General features: G+C 39.7%; 2 protein-coding genes across 2 annotated transcripts in view; one reads left to right on the forward strand and one right to left on the reverse strand.

The window, feature by feature from the left end:
• The window catches only part of LOC126457981 (ras-related protein Rac1), a 98,418-nt gene extending 86,874 nt beyond the window's left edge, over positions 1–11,544 (reverse strand). The window contains exon 1 of the mRNA XM_050094742.1: positions 11,427–11,544. Within this exon, the coding sequence (XP_049950699.1) occupies positions 11,427–11,461 (35 nt within the window). The 5' untranslated portion in view covers positions 11,462–11,544. The remainder of the gene's footprint in view (positions 1–11,426) is intronic.
• A 171-nt stretch (positions 11,545–11,715) lies between these two features.
• The window catches only part of LOC126457982 (WD repeat-containing protein 13-like), an 89,403-nt gene continuing 80,005 nt past the window's right edge, over positions 11,716–21,113 (forward strand). Inside the window, exons 1-2 of the mRNA XM_050094743.1 lie at positions 11,716–11,821; positions 12,030–12,085. Coding sequence (XP_049950700.1) covers positions 11,740–11,821; positions 12,030–12,085 — 138 coding nt within the window. The 5' untranslated portion in view covers positions 11,716–11,739. The remainder of the gene's footprint in view (positions 11,822–12,029; positions 12,086–21,113) is intronic.

The raw sequence follows: 21,113 nt of genomic DNA on the forward strand, positions 1-21,113 counted from the left end.
CTAACAGCACGATATCGTGTGCAGCGTCTCTCCAGAGCTCGTGACCATATCTGTTGGACCTAGACGACTGAAAAACCGTGGCCTTTGCAGATTAGTCCCGATTTCAGTTAGTAAGAGCTGATGGTAGGGGTATTGTGTGACGCAGACCTCAAGTAGTCATGGACTCGTGATGCCAACAAGGCACTGTGCAGGCTGATGGTGGCTCCATAATGATGTGGGCTGTGTTCACATTGAATGGTCTGGGTCCTCTGGTCCAACTGACCCGATTATTGACTGGAAATGGTTATGTTCGGCTACGTGGAGACCATTTGCAACCACTCACGGATATGTTTCCACACAATGATGCGCCATGCCACCACGCCAAAATTCTTTGCGACCGGTTTGAAAAACGTTCTGTCCCATGGAACGTTTATGGGCATAATCGAGAGGTCAGTTCGTGCACAACGTCCTGCACAGGCAGTATTTTCGCAATTCTGGTCGACTATAGAAGCAGCATGGCTCAGTATTTCTGCAGGGGACTGCCAACGACCTTTGAGCCCATTCCACGTCAAGTTCCTGCACTACGCCAGGCAAAAAGATGTCAGACACGATATTAGGAGGTATCCCGTAACTTACCTCACCTCAGTGTACATACAGTCCTAACTTTTTCGAAACAGGCCTCATCACGTTTAGAGAAAAAACGTTCTCGACAAGCGGCAAATGTGTGTTTCTTGATGAGTTTGCCACCTTCCCAGTTGCTCTAGTTTCTCCGCCTCAAAAGTTGAAGCGCTCGTGCGAACCGATTTAAACCACTCGAAATGGTACTCTGCGCCTACGACGTGTTTCTATATGACGGAGGAGAAAGGCGTATCGTTGAGTCTTACGCTGTTTGGCAAGAGGCACTTTTAGACGCAAATTCATTATTTCTTAAATAGGGATGTGAACTTAGGTTTGCGAAAAATTGAAAATAACATTCCTTTGACACAAATATCCGTATGACCTCCGTAATGCCCCTCAGTGCTATTGGTAGCCGCAACGAGTTTTGCAAATCTCTCTAACATTTTGTACACCTTTCGGTTTTTGCTTTTTGGTTCACCGTCATCCAAGCGGATTCTTCCAAGTATTTTTCACGCAAAGAAACAACACCGAGAACGAGAGGCAGGAGGAGGAGGAGGAGGAGGAGGAGGAGGAATTGCAGAAGTCTAGACAGGCTGCACCAATTTCGTAGCCCTGCTCTCCGAAGCCACATAATCCTCTACCTCACATTCTGATGCCTTGTCCATCGGCATAATAGGTAGGCGCTCCTACACAATAGCCACACTTGGAGATGCACTGATCAGTTATAAAGCGAGGCACTGGAGGGTATATCACCATAGGGTCGGCCAAAGCTTCAACTTTCCTGGCACACTTCCCTTGTACTGGAACGTATCAGGAATATCAATCTCGAACAGTCCCTGTAAAGTTAACATAATTCGCCTACAATTAACTGTCCTCCAAAACTGAAGTACTCTACAGAATCAGTTCATAGTAGACGTACCTCAACAGCAATTTTAACTAGAACACTGTGTGTGTGTGTGGGGAGGCGGGGGGGGGGGGGGGGGGGGGGGGGGCACGCGCGCGCCTGCGTGCGTGCGTGCCGCTTGGTCATTTGACTAAACCACAAGTCTCCAGAGTTCCTCTGGCTGCACAAAATCAATGGGCTGCTAAAAAGAAACATTACTTTTGTTCTGCGATCATGGAAGGTACTAACGGCAACTTAATTATCAGTGCGAAAGAGTGTATAGGCAACACTATCTTTGTGGGAATTCGGCTCTTATCTCTTTTTTCCCGCAACAGCTAGTGGCGTGACAAATGCCTTTTGCGATGATATAAAAATTATTAATGGAGTCTGCCAATGAATGACATAATATAGCACAGCGACAGCAATATAAACGAACTACTTTTGGGCAGTTGAAAGGGAGCTTCACACAATCTAGATCTCACTACATAAATTTACCTTCCGCAACTTCACATCAACTTTGAATGCTTTGAAACACTTTTTTCAACCTGACATTAGCATTGGATTATATGCCTATGCGATACTACTATCTACGGACATTTCCACCATCTACAGGATGATGGCAGGAAGTTTCAATTTTCTTTAACAGATTCCGTAAAAAACAGATACACAATTCCCGAACGAGTTGTAATATATCATTTGCTACAGTACCTGACAGACTGGTGCCTGGTGAGTCATCTCTTATCTCGTGATAAAGCCTGTCTACGCAAAATGCCTCTGATATCTTATCTTGCAGCACCAAACGCGCTCTGCTCTAGTTACCAGGTACCTACTTTGAACGTCTTAAGTACGAATGAAACAAAGATATACCCGATTCACTTAATGCAGAGGGTTTCACAGCTTTAATCATAAATAAAAGTTATAAGTACATAAGCTAATCCCAACAGCCGGGAGAGCAAAAAGAAAAAAGCTCTGCTATACAATGAAGACATCTTCAAGTTCCTGTATCCCTGAGTAAACTTCCGTCAAAAGTCAGGTATCGCTAAGAAGAGTGTGCTGGGTAAATTCTAAAAGGTATCTTGAAAAAGAGGCGTGTCACTATTCGGGTGGGGGGCTGGGAACTGCATTCATAATCGGTCATATAGTTTACGGCCGCCATAGAAAAACCAAGATTTGAAAGCGAAGGAAACCAGTAATTTACGAATGGATATTTCTTCGTCTGTCATCTCGAGAAATGCGTTTTCTATCTTTAAACAGAAAGATTTATTTTACTCCTTATGCTATCTGCGTGTTGTCAATAGACTAAGACTATAAGTGCGCGCAAACTTCACCACTAACAATGCTTTCTCTGTAATGTTTAGTGTGTCCAGAGAAAGTATTCTGCGGTTTCTTTTTTTCTGGTATATCCGTAACACAAATGAAAACAAAAAAAAAACAAAAAAATACGTTTCACCCACTTCGCAGGGAGTATTATAGTCGCAACCAGTGCGCCAATTCTGACGTTTAAACGGTCCCTCTGCTTTCCAACCAGTAATGGTTTTAGCTACGGGCTGAAACATATAAAAACGTTCTATTTTAATCATGCAAAGTAACAAGATGACTTTATAAGCGGATACAGCACACTGGGTTACTTGCAAGTAACGAACCAAATTTTAGAACGGAACACTCGTTATCAGTTACTGCGTTGACAGATTCACGGACTTTCCGAAAGCTTCTGACTCAGTTTCAAGAAATCAGTGCTGACAGCCCATGAGAAACAAGGCAGTGATTCATCCTAAATTAGCCTACTGAAAATTATATACGCCAATGCTTCAGTTTCCATCACTCGACATGAGGATAATCAGAACTTTAGAATTGAAAGGTAACTTAGGAAAGTGCGGAGAAAAGATTAGTGTACGACAAGGACATTAGACAGTAAAAGCTCGGTTTGGGGGAAGACAGGGAGAAAAACCAAACCTGTCCTTTTCTCAGGGACCGTCCTAGGATTTTTCTTAACCGATTTAGGGAAACCATGAAAATCCACAACTTGGATGACTAGTCATCGAATGAAAATGTCGTCCTTTCGAATATCAGACCAGTAGACCACTGCAGCACCTCGCTTGGTATTAGGCTAGGGAATTCCGTATCAAAACTTTTTACCAGTCCTAGCCGAAGTTTTTAGATCTTTAAAATGGGAAAATGAAGGAATACATGCCCACGGAACATACCTCAACCATCTTCATTTTGCTGATGACACTGCAGGTAGACCTCAACAACTAATGAAAGATCTTAATAGTTAGGAGTACTCAAAATCATTAAGATTAAGACAATGTATGACCAACATATATAAAACAAAACTGTATAAAATAACAGAAGTCAAAGGCAGTCGAGTTATTGCATTTAGCACAGTCGAAGACGACTGGATTGACAGCAAGAGCAACAGCAAAGTAGAAACGGCCTAGTGTGCTTTTGGCAAACAGACTTTTAAAAACACAGATTTTGATGCGTCTGAAACGAGAACTTTACAATCCGTGTATGCTGTGACTGTGAGACATGGGCTAGAAATGACAAAACCATCCAGAACTGAGGGTTGCTCAGTAATGGGGAGAAGAGTGTTGATAATTTCAGGGAGAGACAGGAAACAAACAAACGCCTCAGAGACGAGCTCGGAGCAGAAGACAAAGAAAATAAAGCCGGGCTGCACCTATAGCCAGGTGAGTGAATAGTAGATGGATCAAAGATGTCCTTAGGTGGAATCCAAGAGATAAGAAAAATTCGAAATAAGTAATGGAAGGCGGTCAGGTGGCATCAAATACCTGTAGTAGCAACGTCGGCTCATAGAGCTGGAGACCTTGTGGAAAAGTCTTGAGGGGGCCTTCAAATAGCAGTGAATGTCAAACAGTTGAGACACCTGCAAGCGTGATTACACACTTTTCCACATTTTCCTCTTTCTGACGCAATACCGTGTTGCTACGAACGGGGACAAAAAGGAAATTCTTTCTCCACCTTAGTGCCGACACCTTTATTCGAGAAAACTTATTTCTTGGAAATTCAGATATTTTATTTACACTAAACGAGTACTTGTCTCAACAGATCTCAGAAGCGACGCTCCTATGACATGAGACCGCAGCTGTTTAGCAATTACTTTATTTCTTACGGAAATGAATGAGTACCCGTGTACTGTCATCCGACATCTAATCCGTGGTGTCCAAAACAGTTTGTCTATCTGAAAGATTAGATAATTTGGCCTGACTACAGCCTTCGTTTGAATAATTCTGTGCTACGTGAGACTTCAACGTAATCCTACCTCCTCCACCTCCCCCCTTCGCTTTTCCCTGGCACATCCACTTATGATTTTCTTGTGCTGTTAATAAAACACGACAAGAACTTACAACAATATAAACCCATATGAGAAGTAGATCGAAGTGAATTCACGTAAATACCATTAACACATGTTGCAAATGAAGGGCGTACAAGCAACACGAAAGTGGTGTTGAGATCCGATACCATGTAAAGTTAAGACCTGACCGCAGCTATAACTGGGCATGAACAAGGACCCGTTGGCATATTTTCCAACCTGTAGTGGCATGAGAGACCAATTTCAGCGGGCCACAGACTCACCCCCAAGGTGAAACGAACGATGGTGACTCATTGGCCAAAAGCATTAAATGGAAACACACAGTCACGGCATAGTACCCGTAGAGGAAACGTTTATCAGATGAAATAAAGCAGTGTGTAGGATTCAATAGAAGTCCAGGCTACTGTTGAAGCCCACACTAACAGGATTGCTGTAACTGTCGGCCAATTGCTACTTTGTTGCCATTGGCGTACAGATCAACGACGGCAAGCTGTCTTCAGTGACCTGCATATTCATAGATTTTTATGGAAATTTTGGCCTGCGGGCTGTTCTTTTTCTCTGCGCCTTTGATATTTTACCAACGGCACGGTAGCGAGTATGCCATGGGCAGTAAACAAATACAATGTTCATCACAGTTAAACAAGACTGAGCGTCATGAATTTGAACGGAAGCGAAAAATGTTTGTACATTCCAAACCTAGGAACCAGCTGCAAATATCAGTATTCAAGTTGGAACAGAACATTGAACTCGTGTAGTAGCTTGAGATGTAGGGAACAGGCAACGGACGCGTTTGCACAATCGCCTGCTCAGAGCGAGACAAACTAGCGCCCGGCGGGACACAGTTTATGTACACTCGGAGCGGTCAGAGGACAGGCAACTCATGACTCGAGAATTCCGCAATCAGCGCGTGATCGTGACCTTTCCCTCTTTATCCGTTCCCAATACGGTAATATCACACACATGCGAGGGACGTATGTCATATGAAAGCGTCCAGAAGGATAGCAAACTTTACAAAAAAGGCGCCGCCCAGAGAAACGAACACAGTCGGGTAGTCGTCAGGGGACGCTACCTCTGTGACGGTCGGCGCCGGGCTACGAACTTAGAACCATCAAAGTATGTCAGATAAGAGCATCGAGCAGAAGATATACTGGAATTTGCGGGAGAGCCGCCGAGTACATTAGCATCAAACCTGAAGTTAGTTAAACGCCGTTCAGTAGTGCCAAGGGTAATAGTCCTTTTTAAGCCTTTTTACCCACAGTTTCATTGGATATGAGTTCCTTGAGATTTGCTCCGCATTCCTGATCACCCTAGTTAGCTAGTAAGCTTTCTTGCAGTGGGAGACCTGCAAGCTGTCAACGTGATCAGCAGCTCTGCGAGTGCAACGGTTGTTAATCAACAGCATCTTCACTCCCTCTCGGGATACGACAAGATGATCGAAGCAACACCTTACTGGCCGGCCACTACCCACTCCGCGAACAGAATACGAGACGTCGGCCTGTTACGAAGCGGCGGAAACTGGTGATCGGATTGGTTCAAAGGCAAAGCAAAGGCACGCAGAGTCGTGGTGCAGCTAGCATTAACACAATGTCTTGCGAACCCAACTTGCGATTTTCTCACGGGACGTCTTTAAAAGCCACAGATCAGAGCTTTTCACACAGGATACCTTTAAAAGCCACAGATCAAACTAATCAGATAAATGAAACACTTCTTTACTTCTGACAACCATTTGACTAGCCAACACACCAACGTTTATAAACAAAAGCATGACTGCACGGCGCGATAAACAAAATCTTTGACTAAAATGAGTATTTTTTAGGGAGGAATATCCAGTGGACGAAGAGACACAGAAGTAATTTAAGCCATGTCCCAGGGACGAGCGTTGGCTCTTTTCGTTCATGTTGCACAGTTATGACCTGGCATACAATATGAATAGTAACCTCAGGCTGTTCACAAATGATACAGTAACCTATACCAAATAACTGAAAAAACTGCACAAATATTCAATCGGACACTGATAAGCTATCAATGTGCAGTAAAAACCGGCAACTCGCTATAAACTTAACAGGTGTAAAATTGTACTCGTCACATGGAAGAAGAAAAAAACTGCATCATCCGTGATTAACAATCAGAATCAGGCAACGGAATACAAATACAAGGGGATAAATCTGTAGGAACATGAAGTGGAAGATCAAAACGTCTCGTTGTTGAGGCAGGTGGCAGACTTCGGTTCATTGGCGGAACACTAAGAAAATACAATCTACAAAGGAGACTGCGTACAAAACATTTGTGCAGCCCATATTAGAATTTTTATCAGCCATTTGTTACTAATACTTTATTAGAATACTGCTCAGTGTGTGCGACCCATACGAGATAGGAGTAACAGGTAACAATGAATGCGTACAAAGAAGGGCGGGCACAAATGGTCATCAATTTTTCGTGATTTATGGGAGAGCGTCACAGAAACGAAAAACCTAAATAGAAAAAAAAACCAGTAGTTAGCGCCAACTACCCCACGTAAGCGTCCTTAAAGTATCAAGAGAAAGTATTACGTGAATATTCTTCAATCTCCTACCTATCGCTCCCGTGCGAATCGCGCAGATAAAAGTACACTGTATACAGCAAGTGCTGAGGCATTTAAGCAGTCATTCCATCCTTGCTCCATCCGCGATGTGTTACCATGCAAGAACCCCCTTCCCTGCACTTTAGTGGTAGATTATTCTAGGCAGGATCGATTATAAAAGCAACATGGAATGTTGTAACGAGTCATAATGCAGTTGATTTCAATTACACGGCGCCTTTTAAGGCTCAACATCAAATATTTTTCTATTCGCTTCCCGAACACGGAGTCCCGGGTTCGATTCCATCATCATCATCATCATCATCATCATCATCATCATCTGAACTGGTGCCCGGATGGGACGCCTTTCTAGCTACGCACTGTTTTTCATTCCTAGAAAAAAACCCACAGAAATTAACAGTAATGTATGCGTCCAAAGGAAACCAACCGAAGACAACGTCATTAGAGACAAAGCACAAACTCATCTCATATTGCTGCGGCACTAACCTCGGTCTGATGGTGTTCACATTACACTTAGTCATCAAAACTTAACTGAAAGCTTTTAATTTTCGCGCTAACCTTACTGGAGGTCAGTCAACGGTCACACTTATAAATCATTTTTCCGTTGAAAATGTTCTTATGTCAAGCCAATGAAGCATGTTTACCACATAATGTGTACACTCCAATTACCTTCTGTTCCTTGTTTAATTTACGCAATTTTATTTATGCAGTAAATATAAGACTTCAGATGCGGAAGTTTGTGCGGATGTACTAGACAAATGAAAAAACTGTTCCTAGAATAATCTACGTATTTTCGGTCGTACACGGCACTTCGTATATGTTAGTGAAGACGTATCGGAGGATTTAGTGTTTGACAAAATGGAGAGAGAACATTTCACCGATCCATTTTAGTAGTGTTCAAACAAACCTTCAGCTTGTTAAATGCATTACGCTAATCACAAACTATCTGAATGTAAAAATCATGCCTTGTTTTTTGGGAATTTTTTTTCCCCTACCTGACAGTCATTACACAAGACTGGCACGGAGTAAGCCCTAAGCCCTAGAAGAGAAACTTCCCAATCCCCCCCCAAGCAAAATAGGAAAGTGAACGGTCCAAGCTCAATATCTGCAACATGGAGCAAACTTCAAGAACGGCGTCTTAGTTGTGTGGTCATGGTGTTGGACTGCAAAGGGGAGATATCCATGTTCAAATCTCCCTCGTGCCCCATGTTTCTCACAAAATTATGAACTTTCCGTCCCGTCACTGACGTGTCTGTTCTCGTTCTGTAGTCTTGGCAATTGTCATACTATACACTGGTTACAGAAAATGAGTCATGTGTAAGGATATATTATCGTCGCAAGTTAATGTGATGAATAAAAGGAATTCAAGAGTCAAAACTTACAAAACGGAACGCAAGATTCATAACATGGGGCACTCGTATAGAAAAAACAGGATGTACATACGTCTGGAGGTCCCTTCCTTACAACTCGCTGTTGCAAACAGACGTTGCACCTCGACACAGACCAATTTTAATACAGTGAGCAGACACGCCAATGAAGGACGGAATGTTCGCTATTTTGTAGAGAGAGAGAGAGAGAGAGAGAGAGAGAGAGAGAGAGAGAGAGAGTTCTGAACACAGATCTCCCCCTTCGCAGTCCAACAGCGTGACGCCATGGCGACTTTCATTTGCTCGATGTTGCACATCTTGTGCTTGGGCCGTTCACTTTTTCAATTTTGCTTTTTTCCCTACAGTTCATTGCACCTTCTTCCCGTTTTCATGCTTGATCTGTGTTGAGTTTCTGACGGGCTATCCACTGGGCCATCTTACCACTATATCAGAGGAAGGGACGGAGAGTGCGATGGGGAGTTTTCCTTGTTAGATATACCACCGTTCCACAGCAACGATGTCGACTGTAGCCTAGAATCGGGAACGATAACGGAAGAAATTTAGTACAATTAAATCAGTCCTAAATACCGAATTTTAAAAACCAAAACAAATGAAAAGTTTACGAAATATCCGCTATCACGAAAACGACTACTATGAAATTTTGGGCTGGCAGTAAGAAACGATTGGCTTTAAATCCGGGGAAGGGTACCACATCGGGCCGATGGTGGGAGGGGGGTGTACAATGAGATGAGGGGGCGGTAGCACGTGGATCTGGCCGCTTCTGGCACAATCGATTTGGCGGAAGGGAAAAATGAGCATCCCTCGGACTGACCCAATTCCTGGCGACGGCCGCAGCCGGCTCTTACAGGTGTGCAGCCGCAGTCCAAGGCTGGGCGTACAAGCAGAAGCTGCGGTACCTGTCACTCCAACATCAGCACAGAAATCTCAACTCCGCTTCCTCATCCCTAAGACTAGGTTCCAGTTCGACCAAGTGTTCGTTGACACGTCGAAACCAAGGTTTGAACTTAAATTGTCGAGATCTTATATCCTGGGAAGGCGATTAATACTCATCTTACCCGTTTGGTTAATGTAGGAAACTGTAATTACGAGACCAAGATCTACATTCAGTGTTTTCTGGCTCCTGTAACTGACATCCAATACAGATAACAGTAAGCGTCTTTGTGATGACGCTTTGTTCACGGTGTTACTAAATGTCTTCCTGTGAATTAAAAGATTTTGTTAGCTGCTATGCTCTGACAATATATCGGGATAACATTATGTAACTACAGCAGTTGAAAATAATCTACTGGTTTCATACTACCGGTACACACTTCAAGTTCAGTTAGAACTGCGCCACGGCTGCGAGATTACCAGTTTTTAAATATTCCTTTGTATAACAATTTAGAAAGCACTTTTAATATAAAGTAAACAACGAATGAAACCAGCTGAGGTAAAGCCTACTGTATGATAAAGTCTACATATGGCATTAAAATGAGATATTTCAGCATCGATGTACTTGTCTGAAGTAGCAGCATTCTATTTGGCAACGCGGTGGTGAACGGTTTACAAACAAGCTACGGTAACAACACAAAAATCAAATCGAACAGGTAAAAAATTCCAGTGCTGAAGAGAAAACTGCCATGTCACTGTAACTACACCATTTCATGAGGTAAATGTGATTTTATTTGGTATTTCCCATTTAGGATGAAACTGGATTGCATCTGTACGTAAATTAATCAAATATGGTACGACTTTCCCTTCTAGAAGTGAGAGAAAGCCATTTAAAAAAACTAAAGAAATTGCCACTTCCAACAACCTGTAGCTTCCTGAACCTCTCTTAATACATTTAGTCGGCAAAGTAGTAAACTAGCAAATTGATCTATACTATAAAATTATAAGCCAATGGACTAGAACCAATTATGGGACTATAACATATTATGCAACTAGAAACTTGTCATTGCTTAATGCCATTCGCTGTGATATCCTTAAATAGCAGAATGTAATGTTACTCTGTAATCACTTCTCAAAAGAAAAGAAACGAGAACTACTGGTCAGTGCAAAAACTTATTCCATATTGAAATCAGCGGCATAAATATCTGTTCTAGCTATAAGATACACAGATTCTATGCAAAAATCTGCTAATCGCTTCTTGAGACATGACGTCACATCCTAAATTCCTTAAATACATATTTTTACTATTATGTTGTAAAACATCCATGTTGCACGAAGAAAAATGTTCCTGAAACCGTCCAGTCGCCAAGTCACTACTTGTAGGATAATTATCAGATGGTTAACAGCATGCATCAACTAAGTGTTAAGACAGTTGCCTTAAGAGTTCAGTTTCTGATGTTAGTCCGTATTACAATAGTTTTTATACAGACCAATTTTGTGTTGATTTTTACAATACAGGTCAAAATAATGGGCAACTGATAGCAAAATACTCTTCCTGAGAATGAAAATGTACTTATTCTCAAATAAACAGATAGTCTCCACAGTATGATTAATACCAAAAGCACACAAAATATAACACGACCATAGCAACTGCTTTAACACCAACATCGGCGATGTCTAGTCGACGAGTGGTGCATGTAGTACCATAAATAAGCCGCAATGAATCAACAGAAGTCTTAAACTTCTATTTTAAGTAATAGTACCACAACAACTTACCCATCACCAACAACAACACATTTAATAGCTTGCATTTTCACTGCACTGCACGTATCTCCTCTCCTTGACAGAATCAACGGAAATAAGCATCCATGGGCGGGGAGAAATATGGTGGAGATAGCTACCAAACTCAAGTTCTATACTTATTTTCGAAAACAATATTCCTTCAGTTTCTTTACATATAATAACTATATTATAACACTCACATTTTGTCGCGTATGTATAGAATAATATTATTGAAAATGGTTTTGATTTTCCACTCTCATTTGACACTCGTATAACCGAAAAGTTGACATTCTACAACATCAAAATAATGGCTGGCGTGTGGCAACAGCAGGTGTTTGCTTTGGATGCAAAGTATAATGCTCATCGAGCGCCTAATCATCCAAACTTTAGTATGTGTCTTACACTCCAAATTTAATTGCTGTAGACAATCCCTGAAATTCTAACCTTGGTTATGAAAAGTTTCACTGTTGGGGGGACGGCACCAGCAGAGCTGTCAATTCGTGAATCAGTAGAAACACAAACATATCAAATGTTTTTGGAGTTTACACAGAAGACTGCTAACGATCTAGGACTGATATAATGTTTTGATTTTTACAGGAACTTTGTACATTCGCAGACGAAGCCAGCTTCTGAGAGAGTATGCCAAAGGAGAGGTAAAACTATTTTATAAACTAACAAATGTACGCTCATTTTTACTCCTGAAATAAAAACTCCATAATAGTTTGCATATTTGCTGCACTCCGACTATTAAACAATGTGGTCTTGAGTTTATTATTTCAAGTTACAAGCCCTCTGCAGTTGTTGTCATTGATTGCGATGAAAAATGGATGGTTTAGTAGATAACAATGTGACAGAAATGCCAGTTACTGCCATATAAGCATTGCTTACTCCCTATGATCTTGGTAGCAAACGAATCATTCCAGATGAGAATGTTATTAATTATAGACGCTTCTGATATAAGATCTCTAGAGGGCTCAGTTCTTAGCTAAATTCTTAATATCAGTAAGTTTTACCACACTACTGGTAATTTGTCATTATGGCGCTGCGTTTTGCGATGTTCAGGAGTGTTCATCACTTTTTGTAACACCATAGTTTGATCTTAACAGTATTTTCTTGCGGCCCATTTTCTCTTATTTCTAAACTGGTTAGTATTTGTTTAATAGTCTCATCAGTCTTCACTTGAATCTGACCCAGCTAAATTATTTGAAACTAATGTACCAATACTGCCAAAGATAACCAACTATAAACACTTGTAATTTGTGCATGATATATTTGATGATGCTCCATATTTCACATTCATAGACGATCACAGGTTTCACAATGGTACTGAAGGTACTATTGCTTCTCCGTAATGTGAATAATTTGATGAAAGTGCCATTAGCTTTGTGTGCCTATGTTTTAACATCTTCTGTTCTGCATGTTTCTGTAGCAGTGTTCCACTGATGTTTCTAATGATACCATATGCAACAGGTGTGGATCTTGTGCTTTGTGATTTGTAAATTTTGTCGTAGACAGAATATCATTTTATTGTGAACGTGGTACAAGTGTCTCCCATATACCAACATACATTCTGTACAAACCTATCTGCCCTCAGCATACTTGATACACAACCATCAAAGGTATTTTGCAGACGGGTTACCTACTGGAGAAAGAAATTATTTTTATGATAAGTTGGCAGTTACCTAAAACACTATTCAAATATGTTTTTTGAATTGTAATTAAAACTTTCATGTTAATATGCTCCATTTTTAATTGTTTAATTTTGATTCAATATGAGCTAGGCTATCTGTCATTCATAATTTAATGATTCCATTATAACTTAGTGATTCTGAATTATCAGTGAAATACTAATTTAGTTGTTCCAGAAAATCATTGGCACTACCTTGACGTTTGTTTTCCAGAATTAATCTGGGTTCTATATCTATCGATCTTGCTTTGATACATCATTAAATGCTAGCATAAACTTATGTGTATTTAAATAGTTGAAATAAATTAAGGTTACTGAAGAGAGAAAGGCCACACATATCATATATACAGATTTTGATTGGCACAACAGCTGCATAAATTTATCAGTAATGAATCTCTGTATTTTGGAACCGCAGATCCATACTTAAAGACCAGAAATACACCATCTGACAAAAAAAGTGAAGCATCCAGAAGACATGGTTGGATGTCAGTATAACTTTGTGCATGTATGTACCATTGCCAGGTATGTAAATGATTAGAGTTGTGATTCTTTGTGATAGGTAAAACGGCTGCCACAGTGCATTAGTGTTTTTCTTAGTATTTTTACCGGGCCTGGTAGGGTATGTAAGGGATGTGGGCAGCATCAATTGTCGAGCACTCACTTCCAAGGACAAGGACGTGTTGTGTACTCAAATGAGACAGCATTATCAGTTCCTAATATAGTTTAAAAGAGATCTAGTTGTGGCTGGCTAGACAAATTTTGCGTTATCCAGATTTGTGAGATCTGAGGTAACAATGGGCTGATGTTCAACTGCATGGGAACATGAGCACAGGCATGCTCATTGTCAAGGTTCTGGTCGACCATGTCTGACCACCACAAGAGGGGTCACCATATTGTTTATCAAGTACATCATAACTGCTTCACATCTGCACCTGTCATCAGAGAACAAGTACTCTCAGCAACATTCTGTGTCATCCTGCACCATTGGTTGGAGACTAGCAGCATCTGGATTAGAGAATTAGCATCCCGTGTGTCGGCTGCCATTAACACCACAACACAAACAACTCTGTCTGGAATGGTACTATGACTAGGAAGCATAGACTACTGATGAATGACATGACATTGTGTTCAGCAGTGGATCACAGTTCTGCATTACCCTGGATGACCATCGTCTGCAAGTATGGTGGCAAGCTGAGGAGGGCCCCATTCTTCCAATGGTGTGGAGAAGCACACGGTGTTACCCTCATGTCGTGGTGTGAGGAGCCACCAAGTATGACCTCAGGTCATGGCTGGTAGTGTTCGAAGGAAATATTGACAGCACAATAGTACATTATAGTTACCTTGCGACCTCATATGTTGCCTTTCATGCGCAAGTATTGTGGTGTCATTTTTCAACAGGACAATGCTCCTTGACATGTGACACATGTCTGTATGAACTGTTTGTGATATGATGTGGTACTCCTGTGGCCAGCAGGATCTCCAGATCTGTTCCCAATAGAACATGTATGTGCAACCAGCTTGGACGTCAACATTGTCCCAGTGCCAGTAGTTAGGATATCAAGAATCCATTGCAACAGTTGTGGGCCATTTTACCTCAGTAGCAGATACAGTTGCTGTATGATATCTTTCCATCCAGACCATACAGGGTGCAGCGTCATGCAGATAAGTGGGCTCTTACTGCCAAGTTGTTAAATTTGTTTCTTCTCTCATGTTCTTTTGACTTTTGAATCCCAATTGTTTCATTCCCCCTCCTCCACCTCTCCTCAACTTCCATTCAGTCCGTAATCATACTCTGCAGATTCTAAGATTGCATGAAGCAGAACATCCAGGGAAGTGGAGTAAGTCAAAGTACATATTAACAAAAAACATGCAAATCATACAAACTTTGTCTCAGCGCTGTATTAACAATAAACTATCACTATACTTTGTAGTGCCAATTATGCTTGTGCCAGCTAAATTGAAGCAAGTAAATTAAGAACAAAGTTCATACTCTAAAAAAAATTGATGCTTTCTTATTTATATTACCTGCTAGTGGTAGCTTAATATGTAGTTGCTTACAATGATATTTTTCAAAGGAAATAGTTATGTGCATCTGTAAACACAGTGTCTTGTTTACAGTATTCACACATTACTACTTGTCATAAAGCATTACAATGTACACTGCTAATTGCCGTACAGCTAAAAGAATTTTTCAATCTTCGAGTGTTGATGTTGGGTGGAAGTGGGTAATGAGGTGTATTTTTACTTTTCTTTTGAATTGATTAGGAGTCCTGATTTTTTAATTTATGTTTGGTTGGAGGCTTGTGAAATACCTTTATGCCAAAGTCAATTTGATCTAAACATCGACAAGGATATAAAGTCTACATGAAAATTTATTTTCTTTGGTTTCAACTGCTGACATTTTAATGCAGCTTAAACTGTTTCTGTTGCCAGAAAAAAAATCATTAAGGAGTAACTGTACCTGGAAGTAAGAGTAGTGTAGTGCTTTAAAAAAAGGCCTCTCCAAGGTTATCCATTTGGATCAATATTCTTGCTTCTAACTTCCACTGAATAAATAAAAAAGTTCGTGAGACAACAAGGAGTGAAAAAAATGCAAAAGAAGCCAACACTCTTGTCATTAGGGCGACACAGATTGAGAGACATTTCTAAGGACAAAATATTGTGAACGAAGGTTCTTGATTATTTTATTCATGTGGTATTCCTCTTTAACTTGTTGTCTAGCTGAACTCCTAGGGAGCTTACACAAGAGTTTTGTTTAGTGTATGACCACTAATGTCAGTTTCTGATGCTAGCTGGTCACTTTTGCTTGTTTGAAATTGTGTAATACTGGTCTTTGTGAGATTAGTTCTTAAACTCTGTACTGTGAATCAGTTGTAGGTCAGTTTAGCTATCATTTGACTCAAGTCTGGTAAGGCTGAGTTTGTACCATTGATTAATATTATTGTGCCATCAATGGAGTGATGTGTGCACCACGACCAAATAGTGGATAGAATTGGAAGGAGAATCAGCATTGGCCGTATTTTGTTGTTTTATTGTCAGCAAAATCAATTTTCAGTCACTTAGTGACCATCCAATTTTAATTGTATATTATAGCACTGAGGATGGTCACTAAGTGACTGAAAACGCATTTTGCTGACAATAAAACAACAAAATACAGCCAAAGCTGATTCTCCTTCCAATTCTATCCTTTAAAGTAATTGGAAGATCATTTGTGTATATCGAGAACAAGAATAAGCTCCTTAATGATCGTTGAGTAACTCCACAAGTTATGTCACCCATTATGTGGTTAATTTTATTCCTGTGACACCCCAGTAGTCAGCATATTGGATTTTTGACATTTGATGCGCATTTTGTATGTTTGTAATGTTAGGCAGTAGATTGTCATTTGTTTAGACATGCTTGTATCTGGATCCTGGTGCGATTTGCTTTTAGTCCACACTATTGATTTCCACAGTGCTCTCTGAAAGTCTGACATCTGTGGCAGTGATACAGAGGCCTGGGTATTGACATACAAATTTATTGGGACAGTGTTACCCTCGTTAGCTTGTAACATCAGTGGATGGAAAGCTGACAATTTTGTTTATGGGTACTGTAGGTGCCATCAGGTATTGGTGTGAAAAGTTGATGTGAAGTATGTCTTGCTTTGTTTCAGTCACCATTGGTAAATGTGGAAGTGAAGCTATATCTGGGCAATAACTTCCACTTAATTTACCAGTAGAATAAAACTACTGCTGTAAGTGAAGTACCTCAATCCCATTCTACCAGTTCTTTGTGCCCACTAAGCAGATGTGTTTACATATTTTTTAATTATTATGATACTGCTATCATGCTGTCTTTGTCTGTCAGAAGAGTACAAGAACACATCTCTAGTTAAATACTGACCCACCTAGCCAGTAGGCCTACCTTACAGTTGTCTTTAGGCTGTTTTTTGTTTTTCTCTAATCGATGTAATGTATAGTAAGAAAGAGTTGCAAGAATTAACAAAAAAAAAAAAAAAAAAAAAAAAAAAAACCATGCAGTTTAACCATAACTCTGGAAGTTACATTCTTATCTTATCTATGTTGTAAATGGAAATTAAGGAAGGCGAAGTTTCGGGACAAGGCAGTAGTGTTATAAACAATTCATGTGCTGAGAGCATCCTTTTTCTGTTGTATCTGTTGGATAACAAAACTGTAGTTTGGACTGTCATTACCTTGTTTATTTGAAGAGCTATAGAGTAAAGTTTTCTTATTAATTAATTATTCTAACAAATATGGAATGAGGCTTTGTAATTAACTAATCATTGTGAACATATGTAATCATTGATATGTAGCTTTAGTTCATTCACACTAATAACATACAGTGGGATAATCCAAGCCATCAACAACTGTTCCTTAGGTACAACTGTCTAGTCACTTATATTAACATGATGATAAATAGTTTGTCTAATTATTATGTTCAAGTAGTTACAATGATGTGTTCCATCAAGTTGGACTGAGCCACTAAAGGTTGCATACTGTATAACAGAATTGTAAACAGTAAATGTATCATAATAATGGAAAATCCAGGATGGAATGTAAAAGTATTGTGAGGAGGAAAGTTGCTACTCACCATATAGCAGAGATGCTGAGTTGCAGTTAGGCATTGTGAGAGTTCTTTTGTTGTGCCTACCTGCTACTCAGCATCTCCGCTATACGCTAGCAACTTCCCTTCTCATAATAATATATCATAATATTTAGACACACCATAAAGAGAGAGCAGTAACAAGAAGTGAAAAATGTAAACAGGAAATGCAATTCCTTCTTAAATGTGTTTCATCAGCACTTTCAGTATTGTTTTCCTCGCAGACCATAAAGGGGTAACTGAGGAAGAAGGATTTCCACATCTTGGATCAAAGTACTGTTTGTCAGGTGGGCGATGGTACCAAATTCAGAGTACTAAGAATTAGTAATTGAGGCTGCACTACAGTCGGTACTGTGACATCCTCCATGTCATAAAAGAAACTGAAAAGCAGCTCCTTGCATGACAAAAATTTGCAAAAGTAAAAGAAATTGTTTGATACATTATTGAAATGGAAAAAAGAAAGTAAGAAAACTAAGATACTGTTACCTATTTGCAGTCATGAGAAATAAAAAATAATTTAAAATTAGTGACCACCATATCCAGTGAATTAATATTTTCAGTGCAATTATGGATACAGGAGAGAAGTGTAAATGGTATATTTACTGTGGAAAACATCTTGTATATTACTAAGGGATATCAGCTTCAAAGAAAAACTCACTAAAATGATTACAGCAATAATCAATTTTATTTTATCCCTGCTGAATCTTGTGAATTTGGCAGCCTTTAAGGATTGTTGGTGAATAGTGCAAACAGCCACAATTACTTTTAAATGTACTATATTTCAATCTCATAACCATTTTCTGGCTATCATGCTCATCTACAGATGGCTAATGTCTCTGATTTTCAATAGAAGCATGTTGTCATGCTGTGTTAAATATTTTTGTGTAGTGCAGGAGCAGAAAACGTACTGCTGATGAAGGCATTAATTTAATCGGAAACATTAGCCATCTGAAGAGGCACTTGATAATGTAAAACCAGTTATGGCATTGAAATAACATGTATTTAAAATCAAAAGTATTTGTGGCAGCTGGTTGCATTATCCACCAGCAGAAATCATTAAGTTGTAGTAAGTGTGCTTAATGATGTACTGCACTGTTGCACTGACTTGATATGACCTTCTTTGAGCATTTTACAGTCAGTCAATGACTTGGTGTACTTTATGAAGTACTGAAGTATAGAGTAGCAACACATTTTGAAAAAAATTCTTATTGTGAATGCATCTATGTCTTTCAGTCTTCTCCAAAACCATTGAGGTAATAGTATACTGTCGAAAATATGATTTGATCTCACTAATGTAGTTATGACGAATCCAAACAAGGAAAACACGTAGCACCTTCAGTGACCTGTTGAATGTGTTTGGTAGTATGGATCACAAAATTTTAACTATGGAAATCGTAGCTTCATTGTACTAATTATTGGCTCATTAAATGACAGGATGTTTACATTCTTAACAAAAAGAAAAGGAAAAAAAACAGACATTACTCAACAGTACTGCAAAAAGAGAAAAACTTACTTTTCCTACTATAGCAACCCTCTAATGCTTGCAGGGGCATATTGACCAAAAACACAATGTCAACCACATCTGACACATTTAAGATAATACCTGAACAGATTTGTAATTCGTTCTCAGGAATCAGTTTCACTCTTAATCATAGAGAAGTAACTATGACCTAGCCCCAATAATAGGTATTTATAGTTATGCTTGAAGTGAAGAGAAGAAGGAAGAAGATTAGGATGACATGCCTCACTGACAACAGGCACTTTAGAGAAACAGCACATACTCAGATTAGGAAAGGATAAGAAGTAAATTGGCTATGTCCTATTCAAAGTAATTATCCTGGCATTTGTTTTATGCAGTCTAGGGCAAGCATGAAAATCCTGGGATTTTACTGGTTGGGGATTTGAACCACGATATTCGTGAATGAACAGTTCTATTGTCCGCAAAAAGAACTTGTTTCTCATTTCAAATTAAATGGTAAATCATTATCATTTAGACAAACAGCAGAAACCCCACAGTCAAATCATTCAGAACACTGTTTTGTTTACCGTCTGTGCAGATGACATGGTATACGTATGTTAATTACTTGTGTTTGCATGTTTACAAAATTGATGATCATTGCTCAAAGTTATTGCACTATCAGAACTAAACAATATGTTGATAACAGTAAGTATTTTCCTCAATTTAACAAAAGCATTTGAGTGTGGATCATGCAATACTTCTGCATATGTTGGCATTTATGGCATTATGGAAAATGCTCAACAATGGTCATTTCATATTTGAAGAGTACGAAGCAGATTATCCTCCAGCATTGACAAATAGAGGAAAGGTCTGCATCTGACTGGAGTTATACAAAGTGAGGGGTGTCACAGAGTTCCGTTCTGTGTCCATTGCTTTTCTTCTGTTCTCTTTATAGATAACACAAGTGTTATTGTGAAAGGCATGGAATATAATATAAATAATATAGCTAACAAGGCAGTCCGTAACAATAGTACATGAAAGAACAGATTAACACTTAACTACAACAGAATGCAATGCATACAGTTTCTGACATGGAAATCTTGTAAAAGCAAAATTTTATTGTCCCGGTCTGATTAAAGGGTCAGTGGAATTGATCATTTTAAATTCTTAAGACTGATGGTGAATGGAAGACTATCTTCAAAGTATTACGTTCAAGATCTTCTGTAGAAACTGAATGCTGCTGTCTTTACTATAGAAATGATGTCCAGCATCTCTGACATTGAAATGCAGAGTTTTATTTACTTTGCTTACTTTCACTTGACTGTCTTTTGTGGTATTACATTTTGGGGCAATTCTGTGCACTCGGCAAGAATATTCTTAGCTTAGAAAAGGGCAGTGTTGTTTGCAAACTTCATGTAGCCTATTGTTCAGATATTACAGAATTCTAACTTTGCCATCCTTGTGTACACACACACACACACACACACACACACACACACACAAAATGCAGCATCAAGAAGGAGTAGGGCAGCACAAATGAAAGTTGGTAGGCATGATTCTACATCTGGAATATGATTTTTATACAAATTTCATGCCATTCGCATAAGAGTGGCACTAGTAGTGCCACTGTGAGGATGAAAATCAGGTTTCATTTGAATGTACGCTGTAACAGTCGTGAGTTAGTTATCTTTGAGATTGGATGTAGTGAGTTGACGTTAGTCAAGAATGCCATTAATGTGACAAAGATTCCAGTATCAGCACCACACCGTGTTTGAACAAGGTCACGTAACAGGGCCTTGAGAAGCTGGATGTTCCCTCTGTGATACTGCAGAAAAACTAGGCAGGATGCAGCCACTGTACTTGACGGCTGGCAACAGTGGTCACCAGAATGTAAAGTCTCAAGAAGACAGGTCTCTGGATGACCACACGACAC

The sequence above is a fragment of the Schistocerca serialis genome, chromosome 2 (assembly GCF_023864345.2).
Source record: "Schistocerca serialis cubense isolate TAMUIC-IGC-003099 chromosome 2, iqSchSeri2.2, whole genome shotgun sequence".
NCBI lineage: Eukaryota > Metazoa > Arthropoda > Insecta > Orthoptera > Acrididae > Schistocerca > Schistocerca serialis.